This window comes from Miniopterus natalensis, chromosome 17, assembly GCF_054644295.1.
Source record: "Miniopterus natalensis isolate mMinNat1 chromosome 17, mMinNat1.hap1, whole genome shotgun sequence".
Taxonomy (NCBI): Eukaryota; Metazoa; Chordata; class Mammalia; order Chiroptera; family Miniopteridae; genus Miniopterus; species Miniopterus natalensis.
Genome location: NC_142097.1, coordinates 20,828,799 through 20,842,996, shown reverse-complemented (window position 1 = coordinate 20,842,996; position 14,198 = coordinate 20,828,799). Strand labels below are relative to the sequence as shown.

At 57.7% G+C, this 14,198-nt stretch overlaps 2 protein-coding genes across 2 annotated transcripts; one reads left to right on the top strand and one right to left on the bottom strand.

The window, feature by feature from the left end:
• Positions 1-232: 232 nt before the first annotated feature.
• On the bottom strand, positions 233-3,278 carry PGBDF (plakoglobin binding and degradation factor). The gene is made up of 3 exons (XM_087826491.1): positions 3,266-3,278; positions 870-1,176; positions 233-797 (listed from the first exon to the last, which is right to left on the bottom strand). The coding sequence occupies exons 1-3, from the start codon at positions 3,276-3,278 to the stop codon at positions 233-235; spliced, it is 885 nt and encodes a 294-aa protein (XP_087682617.1).
• Positions 3,279-5,632: 2,354 nt separating this feature from the next.
• On the top strand, positions 5,633-12,908 carry GAS2L2 (growth arrest specific 2 like 2). The gene is made up of 6 exons (XM_087826565.1): positions 5,633-6,017; positions 7,438-7,679; positions 8,676-8,783; positions 9,853-9,949; positions 10,557-10,806; positions 11,363-12,908. The coding sequence occupies exons 1-6, from the start codon at positions 5,633-5,635 to the stop codon at positions 12,906-12,908; spliced, it is 2,628 nt and encodes an 875-aa protein (XP_087682691.1).
• Positions 12,909-14,198: the final 1,290 nt, after the last annotated feature.

Below are 14,198 nucleotides of genomic sequence, written 5' to 3'. Positions count from 1 at the left end.
TAGTGCTTTGCTCCGCCCTGTCCCGGGGGAGGCGGAGGGAGGAGGCTCTCCGCCTGCCCTTCCCTCTGCCTGGAACCTCTGCAGAAGGGAAGGAGGGTCCATTGCATCACGCTCACCGGAGCCGCCTCGCCCCATCTCAAGGCACTGAAACTTTGCTTACAGCTTTATTGAATGATCTGAGGGGAAGGAGCAGGTTTCTCAGAGGGGTGAGAGAACCCGGGGGTTACTTTCGCTAGGCGATGCTTCTGTCCAGCGGGCCAGAGGACCTGAAATACCCAAGAGATGAGTGTGAGGCAGTGCCAGGGGACGCTGGGTAATGCCAGGGAACGGGAGCCCCCGGGGACACTATAGGAGGAATGGAGCTCCAGGTGACGCTGGGCTCTGCATTGGGTGGGCGACAGACGACAGGTGGGACCGCCACATCCACGGTGGGCCTGCTTGCCTGTGGGGGGCGCTCCGGGGGGAGTGGCTCTGAGAAGGGGCACCTCTGGGATGTGCGGTAGGGCGCTCTGCGTCCGGGTACAGGAGAAAGTTGCGGGTGTCTAGGGTCAGGAGAGAATGGAGGGCACAACGGCTTTGGGGGAGGGCACTCCGAGGCTCCCCACCCCGTCCCGCCCGAAGCCCGCGCCTCACCCCGATCCGGGTGCTCCAGAACGCAGTGCGCAACGTAGGCCGGGTTGCTGTGCAGGTTCCTGCATTTCTTGCAAAAAAGGATCTCGCAGAGCGCACAACCCCCGCCGCGGGGTGGCGGCAGCTTTGTCTGCAGCACGCACGGCTCCTCCGGGAGGCTCCGCTTCCTGCGGACAGGGGCCCTGACGCTCGGTGCACCGCGCGGTCCCCTCCCGCGGGGTCCAGGGGCGCGCCCTCACCTGTCCGCGGGCGCCGCGGGGCCGCGGAGCAGAGTCAAGGGGAGGAGCCAGGCCCAGAAGCCGCTGTCCGCGCGCCGCAGCAGCGCCACCTGCTGGGTGCTGGGCTCCTGGCGCAGCGGGCAGTAGGACACCGAGCCGCGCTCGCGGCCCTCGCGGCCGTCCGCCTCCCCGCGCTCCGCCCCGCCCTCGGCCGCGCCCTCCTGCAGCGACCCCCCCTCATCTTCCTCCTCCGACCGCTCCTCCTCTGCCTCCTCATCTCTGTCCCCGGGCTCCCTCGGTTCCTTTTTCCACAAGGGGGTCTTCACGCCTGCGGGGGGCGGGGAGAAGGTCGTACCCTGACTATTGCCCACAACGCCCCCCCCCCCCCCCCCAAAAAAAAAGTCAGCCTGATGGACGGTGCGAAGAGCCAGCGGGACTCCAAGAGAAAGTTACAGCGCCAAGGATTTCCCCGGCCAGGGGCCTGCCTGGCTGCACCCCCTCACCCTGATTCCCCAGGTTTCTGCACTTCCAGGATTGAGACAAGTCACGTTGCTTCTGTCCAGCCTCTTTTCCTCATCTGTGAAATGGGGGAAATCGTGCCTATCTCCAGGGCTGTTGTGAGGCAGGTGGGGGGTCGCCTAAGGGCTTGGCCAGCGGGAAGCAATCAACAGGAGGTTGCAATGAGAGTGGCAAACCTGGAACAAATGATGGTTCATCACCTTCTTTCTAAGTGTCTCTAGGGTGGGGACTGGTCTCCGTGCAGGCTGTCAGTAAACATTAAGTGCACTGGTTGGAATTCTAACACGGGGTTGTTTATATTCTGTTTTCTAGATGGGACTTCCTTCTTCAAAGTGGGGCCTTGCCTTTAAGGAAGTCCGGCATCACCTGTGGCGGGTTGGGTGGGAACGTGGGCACAAAGCACGTCGATATCGTTAGAAAAAGGTGGGCAGAACAATCAGAAAAAGTGTCCCCTATGGGCACACCAATTGGAAATACGTGTCCCTCCTTCCAGGCTTGACCCCAATTGCCAGCCAGATTTCAGTCACCACTGACCCCTCTTGCTGAGGTCTTTGCTCAGGGCACAAACTCCAGGGCTCCAAGCAGTAGCCCCTGCAGGCAGGAAGTTCCTGGGCTAAGGTGGGAAGTAACCTGCCGGACAGGAGGTGTCCACCCTCAGCAGCAAACACTGGCCCAACTGCACCGTGTGCCCTGCTGGCTGCTGGATCTGGGGAGCGGGCATTGTAATGAAAAGAAGGGGGAGGAAGGCAGAAAAGGCACAACCATTGAACCCTGCCCAACCTAAGGAGGTTGGAAACAAAGGGGAATGATAATAAAATTAACATCGGAGCCCACATGTATTAAGCACCAACTACATGCAATCACCGTCCTAAACTCTCTGTATGTCACATCTCTTCATCTTCACAGCCCCTCAGGTAAGCGATGAGGTCACAGAGGGGCCCCTGAATTTCATCCACGACTTTTGGAAACCTTTCAAGAAAAACTGCTTCAAAGATTCTGCCAGCGCTTGATGTTGGAGAACCAGGGCCCACTGTACTTTTGTTTAGGAAAATACATTAAGGAGTCTTCTGGTTGTGAAAGGCCGGACCCAGTGCACAGCCAGAAAGGGGTGCTGAGAACTTCTCAGGAGGTGGGGGAACTAGAAAGGAAGGTTGGGACTTTGGGTGCCGTGCTATGGAGTTTGGACTTGGGTAGAATCTGAAGTTCACAGAGGGGGTTAACAAAGGGTCCAGAGCTAAACTCCTGTTTGAACTCCATCACTGTGTCTGTCTCATCTCTCCCACAGTGCTCACTAAACACCAAAGGCCATGGCCCTTCAGCAGTGGGGGGGCCATTGAACGTTCTGATGCAGGGACATACATGCTCAGACCTGTGTTTTAGGATGTTCCCTCTGATGGAGGGAGACCCACTTAGGAGCCATTACAGTAGTTTGGGCCAGAGAAGACAAAAGTCCGAACAGCAGGGGAGCAGATATCAAGAATATTCAAGAAAGAGCCCTGGAGGGTTGGGCTCAGTGGTTAGCACCTCAGCCCATGGCCTGAGGGTTCTGTGTTCGATTCCAGCCAGGGGCATGTACCTCGGTTGCAGGCCCCGGTCAGGGTGAGTGTGGGAGGCAACCAATCAATTTGTCTCTTTCACATCAATGTTTCTCTATCTCTCTCTCTCTCCCTTCCACTATCTCTGAAAAGTAATGGAAAGAATGTCCTCAAATGAGGATTTAAAAAAAAAAAAAAAAAAAGAATATTCACGAAAGAGAAGGAAGAAGGTTTGTACTTGGATGGGTATAATCTTCAAAAGGCTGGACTTCTCCGGGGTTACCATGGTGATGAGCTGGTTGGTCCACCCTGTAGTCAAGCCCCTCCTGTCCTCTGGTCCTACCCTGCCTCCAGCCCACTCACCGTTCTTATCCATCCTTCCCAAGGCTGTGTCGCCCTCGTCTCCTAATCAGAGCCTGGGATAAGAGGGAGTAGCAGAACCCACAGAACTTGACCTGGTCACTAGGGCGTCTGCTGGATCACCCAGGGCGGGGCTGGAACCTCACCTGCCCATAGGGTTCCGCTCGGGCCTTTTTAGAGCCTCCAAAAGCACTCAAAACCCAGATGTCCCCTACCTTCCCTCATGAAAAGGCATTAAGAGAGAGTAGAGGGTGGCTGTGGCCCCCAATAGTCAGGGTTCAAATCCCAGCTCTAGCACATAAGTATAAAAGGTGTCTGGCCCTGGCTGGTCTGGCTCAGTGGTTAGAGCATCAGACTGCGGACTGAAGCGTCCAGGTTTGATTCCGGCCAAGGGCACGCGGACCTCGGTTGCAGGCACGATCCCAGGCCCTGGTGGGGGCGCGTGCGGGAGGCAATCAATCGATGTGTCTCTCTCACATCCACGTTTCTCTGTCTCTCCCTTCCACTCCCTCTGAAGAGCAATGGAAAAAGTATCCTCGGGTTAGGATTAAAAAATAATAATGATAATAAAATAAGGTGTCTGCCCTCCAGCATGTTCTCTCTCTGACCCTCAGTCTCTTCATTTGTAAATCAGATATTGTGGTACAGTACCACTTTACCCAGCCCACAGAAACTGAAAGCATTGTTTATTTGTATCACTATTTTCTCTCCTCCCCTTTCTGTCCTTCCCTCTGCTTCCAGCTCATTCCTTAGCTCAGGGAAACCCAGCTGCCTGTCATGGGGACACTCAACCCCGTTGAGAGGATCATGTAAGTGAGGAACTAAGGCCTCTTGCTGCTCCAGTTTTCTTTTTCCTGGTCCATAAAATGGGTACAACCATCATGCCTGGATGCCTTTAGAAGGTAATTGAAAGAAATTTCCCTTCTAAAAGGTCAAGAAAAGCCCTGCATGATCTGAGACCCCATTTCCTCTCTGCCTCATGTCCCACCCCCTCTGCTATTCCTGGAACATGAAGCAGGCTCCTGCCCGAGCTTTTGCACTGGCTGTTCCCTCTGCCCGAGGACGCTTACCCCAGATACCTGCAGGCCCTGCTCCCTTACTTCTCTCAGGTCTCCGTTCAGTATCATCACATCAGTGAGGCCTTTCCTGACCACCTTATATAAAATTCGACACACGCCCCCATCTCTTTAGTCCTTCAGTTTTCTCCCTGGTATTTCTCACCATCTGACTTACTCTAGATGGATTTGTTTGTCAACCAGCGCCCACTAACATGCAAGCAGCCTCCATGAGGCCAGGGGCCTCATTTATTGCTCTATATTTACGCCTAGAATAGCGCCTGGCACACAGTAGGTACTCAATACATATTTGAATGGATGCTTTGCTATGGCCCTGGGGTGAGGTCCCGTGATTGAGAGCAGGTTCTCCAAAGAAAGTGGGGATTGTGGTGCATAGACAGGGTGCTGGGAGAATCACTGAGAACTGGGACCCACCCGGTCCTGAATGTGTGGGTATTTACAGTCTGATACTTTCTGCACTCATTATACCTTTATTCCTCACACTCACAACACCCCAGAGAGGTAAATATTATTGTTCCCATTTTACAGTTGAGAAAACTAAGGCACAGCGAGGCTGGGCAGCATATGAAGGTCACAGAGGGATTTAGCAAAGGGTCCAGGGCTAGGCTCATGTCTTTAGGCTCTATCACTGTGTCTACTCGTCCCCATGCTACAGTGTTCACTACACACCAAGGGCCACAGCACCCCCTAGCCCTGGTTCCCTGCCCCTCATTCCCCAGAAGCCCCCACCATGCTCAACCCCACCTCTCCTCCCTGCTCTGGCTCCAGGGCCGGCTCTGCAGGGCAGTCCTTGCCTGCCAGGAAGGGTTAACAAGGAGTGTTTGTAGCAGCCGCTGTCTCCAAGGAGAGGAGAGGGGAGGAAAGCAGAGTGGAGAGGCCCACAGTCACCCCAGGCTCCACCACCGGCTGCTGGCGGTGGGGGGTGGGAGGCAGCCAGTAGCGGGACCTGTCCAGCCCTGGGGGGAGAGAGGAGTGTCCTCGCTTCCATCCGTCCTGGCAGGTGGCAAACTCTGAGTTGACTGGGCAGCCAGAGAGTGAGGTTGCTGCAGGGCCACCAAGTAGGTGAAGTTCTGGCAGGGACTGAGGAATGGGGGGGTGGGGAAGGTGGCACAGGACCTGGTGGAGGCAGCTGAAGCCAGTGGCAAGTAGCAGAACCTGAAATCCAAGGTTCTCAGAGGGTAGGAAGGGAACCGGGAGTCAGGGGGAACCAGCCAAGACACAGCAGGTGGCAGGAGTGTAGACAAGCAGCAGGAGAGAAGAAGTGCCCGCTTCCTCCTCTGCTGAGGATCAAGCCATGTCCCAGCCTGAGGGACGCAGGAGGAGGCCTGGAACCCTGGAGCCTCCAGTGCGCAGCATCCGGCCCTTTAAGTCCAGCGAGCAGTACCTGGAAGCCATGAAGGAGGATCTGGCCGAGTGGCTTCGGGATCTCTATGGGCTGGACATCAATGCAGCCAACTTCCTGCACGTGCTGGAGACCGGCCTGGTGCTGTGCCAGCATGCCAACGCCATCACCCAGGCTGCCCTGGCCTTCCTGGCCGAGGCACCTGCCCGAGCCCGGGGGATTCCCATGCCTCAGGCCGGGGTTTCCTGCAATGGGGCTGCCCAGCCAGGCACCTTCCAGGCCCGGGACAACGTCTCCAACTTCATCCAGTGGTGTCGCAAGGAGATGGGCATCCAAGGTACCCACCCTGCACCTCCCCTTCCCCAGACCCTTACTTTGCTGGGTGTCTACCTCCTCTCTGAGGCCCAGGCTGCGCTGAGGGTCAAAAGCCAGGGCCCTCCTTCCAGACTGGCCTTGGGCCGGCTCATCCCTTTTCATTCTTGTTACCGTATCTCATAGTAAATCTTCAGTAAATAAATGTGTTCATTGAATGATTCTTTCATTCAACAAACACATATTGAGTACCTATCTCCTTCGTGTGAAGCACCGTGCTGGGCCCCGAGGACCGAGAGCACTGGTACACAGTGTCCAAGGACCTCATGGTCTAGGAAGGGAGACGGATGAGTGACTAGACATATGTCACAGCCCAGGGTGACAAACGCTCAGAGGAGAGGTGTGTGTGCTGGGAGTCAGGGGAGGAAACAGCTACCCCATGAGGTGGAAGGTGGGGCAGAGAGAGGCCGCATAGAGGAAGGAGATGTGAGTTGAGTCTTGGGCCTAAAGAGAAGTTTGGGGAAAGGGGACTTCTAAGCAGGGGAACAGCAGGGGCAAAGGTGTTTGGTGACTGGGAGAAGTTGCGGTGGGTGAGGGCGCAGGGCTGGGGTGAGGTGGTGAGAAAACAGGGGAGGAAGCTTTGGACATTGGGGGGGGCAGTCGTGCTGGGGCTTGTGAGACTCAGGGGAGTGAATGTCAGGATCCCTCATCTCCCTGGCCTTGGACCAAGCTGTGGGATGGAGCTGGATGCTGTGCCATCCTCCGGGCCAAAGGTGGCGAGTGTGAGGCAGAGGGAAGGGTTAGGCCAGGCTACTGGCTGGTGGCAAGGCAGTGAGGGGCAGGGTCGGAGGGGTGATCAAAGCTAGTGTTCTGTCGAGCGCTTGCTTATGTGCTGGGCTTTGTCTGCAAACACTAACAACTCTCCTCACAACAATCCCATGAAACACTATATCCCCGTTTTACAGAAGAGAAGACTGAGGGCTCAGGGACTAGCCCAAGGTCATGCGGCTGGGGGGTGGGAGTGGCAGGGATCCCCGGCAGCCAGGCTCCAGAGCCTGTGCTCAACCCGCCTGGTGATACCCAGGCTGGAGGTTGGTGGGTACTGGAGGTGCAAGGAGGAAGCAGAACAAACTGCTTCTTGCTCCTGGACCCATCCCGGCAACTGAGTGAGGAGAAGGCAAGGTGGAGTCAACCCTCCTCCCGCCCTGTCCCACAGCCAGGCCCCGAGCTCCTTTGCTCGGCGGTGTCACCTCTCCCCAGCCCCGTCTCCCTGTTAGATGGGCCACCTTGCCTGCACTCGGTGCCCGAGCAATCCTGGCTTCATTTGGGATCCTCGGACCCAGGCTTCCTCCGGTGCCTGCCCCCCCCCCCCCCGATGGCCCCAGGGCTTCCCGGCTCCGCGGGCCCCAGGCCGCCCACCCAGCCCCGCCTCTCCCTCCGGCCAGAGGTGCTGATGTTCGAGACGGAGGACCTGGTGCTGCGCAAGAACGTGAAAAACGTGGTGCTGTGCCTGCTGGAGCTGGGCCGCCGGGCCTGGCGCTTCGGGGTGGCGGCGCCCAGCCTGGTGCAGCTGGAGGCGGAGATAGACCAGGAGCTGCGGCGGGAGCGGGGCCTCCCCGCGCCCGACCCCCCGCCGCCCCCGCCGCCCCCGCGCCGGCCCCGCCACTTCCGCAACCTGGACCGCATGGTGAGGGGCGAGGGGCGAAGGGCGAGGGGCGAGGGGCGAGGGGCGAGGGGCGAGGGGCGAGGGGCGAGGGGCGAGGGGCGAGGGGCGAGGGGCGAGGGGCGAGGGGCGAGGGGCTCGCCCCAAGGCCCCACCTTCCTTTGCCCCGCCTTCCTCGCCCCCTCCCCGTCCTGACCTCTCTGGGCCACCCCCTCCTTGAACTCCAGTCCCCCCACCCCGACACTAACCCACTGTGTGGCTTTATGCCATGTCCCACTCTGAGCTTCAACCCTAATCACATATAGTAGCAGCTAAGCCGCTTATTACGTTCTTATTATAAATCCAGTATTCTACACCTCTCTCATTTACCCCCCCCTCCAGTGAGACAGTTTTTAAGGACACAGACCCTGCCACCCTCTCTGACACCCCAGACCAAGTCGTGAGTTCCACTGCTTTGCAGTGGTGTGACTTTGGGCAAGTTACTGAACCTCTCTGTGCCTCTGTTTCCTTTCTGCTGCTAGGGAGAGTAACAGTACCTGGCTTCTGTGACTGACACGAGTACTAGATATTAAAGTGCCTGTGAAGTGTGCAGGACAGTGTCTGGCAGAGGGCAGATCATAGGAGTGAGCTCTTACTGTGAACCCCATTCTACCACTGAGGAATTGGGGTCAGGGAGGTTTCCTAACTCGCCCAAAGCCTAGGATAGAGTGGAGGCAGGACTCTGACCCTGTCAGAGCCTGTCCGATTCCAAGGCCACCATCTTCACCATCACACTCCACCACCTCCATCAGCTGACCATGTGGGCGCTGGACCATAGGTGGCCACTCAAGGTCTTGTTCTCATTGGGTCATTAAAAGTCTTTCCTATTCACTTCTCAGCCCCTAGCCCTGACCTCAGCAGAAGCCTTGGGCTGGCTCTGGGGACAGGCAGGCCCCCCCATTGGGCTTGGTCTAGCATGGGTGGTGGGGAGCTTGGGCACATGTGCAGAGGGAAGACTGAGCCCATGCCCGCTGCCCGCAGGTTCAGAGCCTTGTGAGCCACTGCACATGCCCAGTTCAGTTCTCCATGGTCAAGGTGTCTGAGGGGAAGTACCAAGTGGGGGACTCCAACACCCTCATCTTTATCCGGGTAAGTGTTGGGACTGAGGTGGAAGGGCCCCCAGGGTTAGCAGACTAGGATTTCCTTCCATGGCACCCTGCCCAGGCCTGAGGGCAAGGACAGGAAGGCACCATTCATCCTAACTTATCAGGCCTTGAGGCTGGCTTTCTCTCCCTGGAAAAATTCCAGAAGATTCCTCACAAAGTTGGCAAGCCTATCCCCTCTGTCATTAGGGCAGAACCACCCCCCACCATTCTCCTCCAACTTGGCCTAATTTTGAGGGGTCTGCAGGCAAAAGTGGGGTATGAAGGGTCCTCTCAAATTTCTATCACTCCACCCACAGGCTTGGTCAGAGCAAGGGGCTTGAGAACCCCAAGTCTGTGTTCAGTGTAGGGGTGAACCTCACAGTTCACCCCTCAGATGCCTGGCTTGGGATATTCTGCAGAATGAGCAACAGTATCAGCGGAAATGTGCCTCCCACCACCTCCTCCACGCTCCATATCTGGCTGCTGAGCTGCAGAAACAGCCTATGGGGGGGGGGGGGGCAGCAGCTCAGGGCCATGGCCAAGCCCTTTAGGGCACAGACCACACCTGGGGACAGAGCCAGCTCCCTAGGCCTTCACCCAGACCCTGAGCCAATAGGATAGGCCTGTAAAATAGGTTGGGGCAAGGAATTGTGGCCCCACTTTTCAACTGAGGAAATGGAAGCCTGGAGAGACTGTGACTGAGTGGAGTGGGGCTGAGATTGCCCCGGATTCTTTGACACACTCACTGCAGAGCAAAGCCATGGCCCCAGTTTACAGTGGAGGGAGGGAAGAGAGGGCTCTGCGGCCAGACGACACAATACTTATGAGATCCCTTGTCTCGTGGGGCAACTTTCTGTTTGTCAGCCTGACTCCACCCTTGACAACATGTGCTATCTGATGCCCATCACGGAGGAGACTCAAGTGGCAAGATATGCACACTCCCAACTACACACTGTGTAAGGGGGTATGTGCACGTGTACATGGATGAGGTGTGTGCTGGAAGCCTGCAGGCTGGTCCAGAAAGAGGGAAAACTCTCCATTTTGCCCCCAACCTTACCCTTGTCCCCCCGCAGGTCCTCCGGAACCACGTAATGGTGCGTGTGGGGGGCGGCTGGGACACACTCAGCCATTATCTGGACAAACACGACCCCTGCCGGTGTACATCCCTCTGTGAGTCCCTTGAGAGTCCCCTCCCTGTGCTCTGGGTTGGGAGGCTGGAAGTGGGAGGTAGGTCTGATTTCCAGGGGCAACAGGTGTGGGGGTCTAGAGAAAGGAAGGTGCTACAGAAGGTACAGGTGCGGTGCTCCCTCGGCCCTGCAAGGAGAGCTGAGCGGGCACAGTGCAATACCAATTCCAGCCACAAGGTGACGAGATGACGCCAAGCACCCAGAGAATCAGCGTTTGGTCGGGGTGCATCTTGGCAGGGCTTAGGTCTGGCTCTGACGTCCACAGTGGTGGCACCAAGAATGACCTGGAGGGGTCTTTGGCCCTCCAAGAATCTCCATCAGCACCTCAAACCCCCAAATAAGCATGCAATCTAAGTAAAATGGGTGGACTTGCAAACGCAGCTTTAAACAATACCCCCCCCACTGAGCACTCTGACCAGATTTCATCCCCTAAACCCCTATAAGAAAATTCTGGCACTGGTGCTGTGGCCGTCACTGTAGGCCCCACTGCCTCTAATGTGGGATCCGGTGTGTGGAACAGCTGTGGGAGAGGGACCAGCAGCAGGAATTTAATCCTTTCCTCCTCTCCCCCCGTGGGGCTGTGTTGGTAGCACACAAGCCAGGCAGCTTCCTGAAGCCCCCCGTTCCACCGGTGCAGCATGAAGTGAGGGTGCTGGACGAGCCCTGGCAGCCGCAGCCTGCGATGACCGTCAGCCGCTCCCAGAGTCCACTGCCCCCTGTGGACTGGAAGACATATACCTCTTCAGGCCGAAAGCTGAGGCCCCCCGCCTCCTCCCCCAGACCCCACAGTGAATGCGGAGCAGGGGCAGGAGTCCTCAGAGAAACAGCATCGTCCCTAAGGTACAGGGGAGGGACAGGGCAGGGCCTCTTTCTCCTTCGATGTCCACATTCTCAGAGGCAACCCCAACCCAAGATAAAGGGAACGGGTCCCTTGGCGGTGCCCCTACCCCAACAAGACCTCAGGTGTTCAGAATCAAAAAAGCACTCGACACCTTTGGGATCATCTAGTTACTTCACATGCCCTCCCATTTCACAGGTGAGGAAGCTGAGGCCCATAAAGGGAACAGGTTTACCCAAGGCCTTTCTACCATTTCATGGCAGAGCAGACACTAAGACTCCCCTGCCAGCCAAGACTGGTGACATGTAGTTGCTGGGTTTCAAGTAACCCAGGGTCCAGACCAGGTTTCTTTCTACTTGCTACACAGGGACTGATGGAGAATAAAGTTTAGCATTATCTGCCATGAGGAATACTCCTGGAGGGAGGGAGGGGGAGTATCTATTTCCTTCAACGTGACGTCTGGCCCCTTTGGAGTTCTGGTTGGGGACAGGCCATCCCTTCCCAGTGCCCAGGGACTGGATTCAGTGACCTCGCCAGCCTTATGATTCTCCTTTTCAGGTGCCAGGAGAAGCCACCTGCTCCATCTCAGAGGCAGCTGCAACTTGGGGACAGTCCACCCAGCCCCCAATTCTCACCCACCCCTAGGGGCCGAGACCCACAGTACACCTCTTCAGGGAAGAGGGAGGACAGACAGTTGTCTGTCCCCAGGGGAACGACTCCTACATCTTGGGTTCATGAGGAGACAGACAACTGGGGAACCCATGCCAGGGCCCCCACTCCCCAGAGACTCCGAGCCCCTGAGGCTACTGCCAAAGGGACACCAGCAAGAGGACCATCTCCCCTGCCTCGTTACTCCAGTCCAGCCAAGACCATGGGCCCCAGGAAGCCACCTCAGGGTGAAGCCAAGGATGCTCCCTCCCAGCTCAGGGAGCCAGCAGTTGTCAGTTCCCCATCCCACCAAGGGGAACCCACCAAGATCCCTGTCCGGATGCCCCCTGCCCGACCTCCCGCTCCAGGAAGCTTTCCAGGTACTGCAAGTGGAGGTCCCACAACAGAACTGGAGAGAAGCTCCATCCCACTAAGGGCTGCCATTGGAGTCCTGGCTGGGTCCACGCATGGGGACTGCTCTGTGGAAGGAAGGCAAGGGGACCAGAAGCTGGACATCTGTGTGACAGCAGAAACTGGAGAGCCCTGTGGCCTGGGTCCACAGGACCAGGAGAAGAGGTGCACTCCCCTGACCCTGGAGGACACCAAGGAGCCAGCGATCTCCCATAGCCTTGAGGAGCAGCTTCTGGCCAACATGAAGCTGCTGGAGGTGGGGACTGCCCATCCCCGGGGCCCAGGGTCTGGGCTCATCCCTCGCAGTGGAGTCTATGTCCCCAGCCTGGGTGGGCGGTGGCCTGAACCTGGGGGTCCTTATGACAAAGTCATCCAAGAACTGGCTCAAGGTCCCCCACCCCTTATTAAAGTAGACCTGGGAGCCTGGAAGGCTGGCCATACAAGCTCCCCTAAGTTGGCTGTTACCACAAGCCCAGGAAGCCCAAAAGGGGAACTGGGAACCAGAGAGAGTATGCCAAGGACAAAGGCAACCTTGCTTGCCAAGGACACCGGGATGAAGAAGGTCCCAGCTCAAGAAGAGCAGGACTGCTTGGCCCCTACTGTGTTTGCCAGCCTGGAGGCCCCCACATCTTCCCCCTCAGACCCAAATTCTGACAAAGCCAAGGCATGTCCAGGCAAGGGCAGGAGAACCCTGCGGAAGCCCCGGAGAGTGCCCTCTATCTACAAGCTGAAGCTGAGGCCCAGAATCCGGCCCCGGAGAGACCACAGGCCGGAGAAGCAGCCTTCACGAATCCCGAAGCCCCTGGCCTACCTCCGCCTGGGTCCAGCTGGGGCGGCCCCTAGGGGCCGGCTGGAGAGGGCATCAGTGCTGGGTAACAAGGGAGGGGAGGCAGCCCTGGGGGGTGGAGCCTGGGCAGGGGAGGAGGGGGGGAAGGAGGAAGAACTGGCCGCCCCACTGGAGAGCAGACCCCAGCGCTCCGAGGGCCTGGGGCCCCAGCAGCTTGATCAAGTTCCACTCCCGCCTGAGGAGGAGTCCTGGGTCTGAGGAGGGCTGGCTCATCCTGGGCCTGTGAAGAATGCCCTGGGACCCACTGGAATGCCAGCTGCTGGGACAGAAGGAAGGGTCTCTCACCTCAATACAGGGCCTTGGCCAGGAGGCGGCAGGAGACAAATATAGACTCCATCAGCCAGACGAGCAAAGGGGCAACCCATCACTCCCACTCCAACTCCAGAGCTAGGAAAGGGGCAGTGGGGCCACTGTATGTCTTATCATCCTCCCCCAGAACAGCTCCCCAAACTCCTGTCCTCTGGCCATGCCCACTGTTTCCACAACTCTTACAAGTTACTAAACACATGTGTGTCTGTCCTTGAATCTCCAGCTCTTGCATCCCTCTCCCTGGGACAGTGGTGATGCAGGAAAGTGTAGCCTCAAACATTCTCCCACTAGGGGGGAAAGGGACAAGGGGAGGGAGCTGGGGTGAGAGTTTGGCTCTCTCTTGAGGCTCAGCCAACCTTGCCCCCAGACGGCCCACCTCCTGAAGTGGCTGGAGCATCAGCACCAAGGACAGGGACAACAGCCGTCCAGCACAGGTTCCTGTGAGACGAAAGTTCTGCTCTGGGGCTTGGGAACTGAGATCACTGGGAGTCAAGAGGGATGGTTGAGGATGTTAACATATCTACACCCGTGAAGTTAGGCCAGAGGGGTCACAGAGGCTCAGCAGCAAGAGAGACAAAGACACAGAAACAGAAATGGGATTGAGTCCAGTTTCCCTGAGAGAGCGGCAGAGGGAGATGCTATGCTTCCCCTCTGGATGGTTTTGATCAGTGGGAGGGCTCAGAGGTAGGTGGAGAGGAGATGAGTCTCCAACTCTTCCCCTTAGTTCTTCTGGTTGACCTGGGCTTTGGGACTCAGGGCCACCTCACCACCCTCGCCCTCCCTGCCCAGCAGGCTCAGTAGGGAGCCCTTCCCTTCCACTGTCAGAAACTGAGCCAACACCTTGGTACAGAAACGAGGGAAAACACTCCCTGATTTTTAATCTGACTTCCGATCACAGCTCAATGGGCGTCACACACACTTCCAGACCCTGTGGTGGGAAACCCTGGGTGGGGTGGCAGGGAGGACAGAGACTCAGAGTGGGGGTGGAGAAAATAGAAATCGAAGACCTGGGGTGAAGCGGAGGGGGTGAGGTGGGCCAGTCAGGCGATACATTCCAGTGGCTCCCATAGGGGCGGCCAGAGGCCTGGGTCCCCCACCCCCACTTCAGGTGCCTTAGAGCTGGGGGCCATGGTGATGGTGAGACGCTGCCATCCCTTAGTCTGTCCCCCTGGTGACCCA

What these genes read in the sequence shown, in the direction of transcription:
- PGBDF (XM_087826491.1), bottom strand. An exon ending in CCCGCGGCGCCCGCGGACAG is followed by an intron (nt 798 to 869) that starts GTGAGGGCGCGC and finishes CCCTGTCCGCAG; the next exon opens with GAAGCGGAGCCTCCCGGAGG.
- GAS2L2 (XM_087826565.1), top strand. Translation starts at nt 5,633, where the DNA reads ATGTCCCAGCCTGAGGGACGCAGGAGGAGGCCTGGAACCCTGGAGCCT. An exon ending in ACACCCTCATCTTTATCCGG is followed by an intron (nt 8,784 to 9,852) that starts GTAAGTGTTGGG and finishes GTCCCCCCGCAG; the next exon opens with GTCCTCCGGAACCACGTAAT. An exon ending in GAAACAGCATCGTCCCTAAG is followed by an intron (nt 10,807 to 11,362) that starts GTACAGGGGAGG and finishes TCTCCTTTTCAG; the next exon opens with GTGCCAGGAGAAGCCACCTG.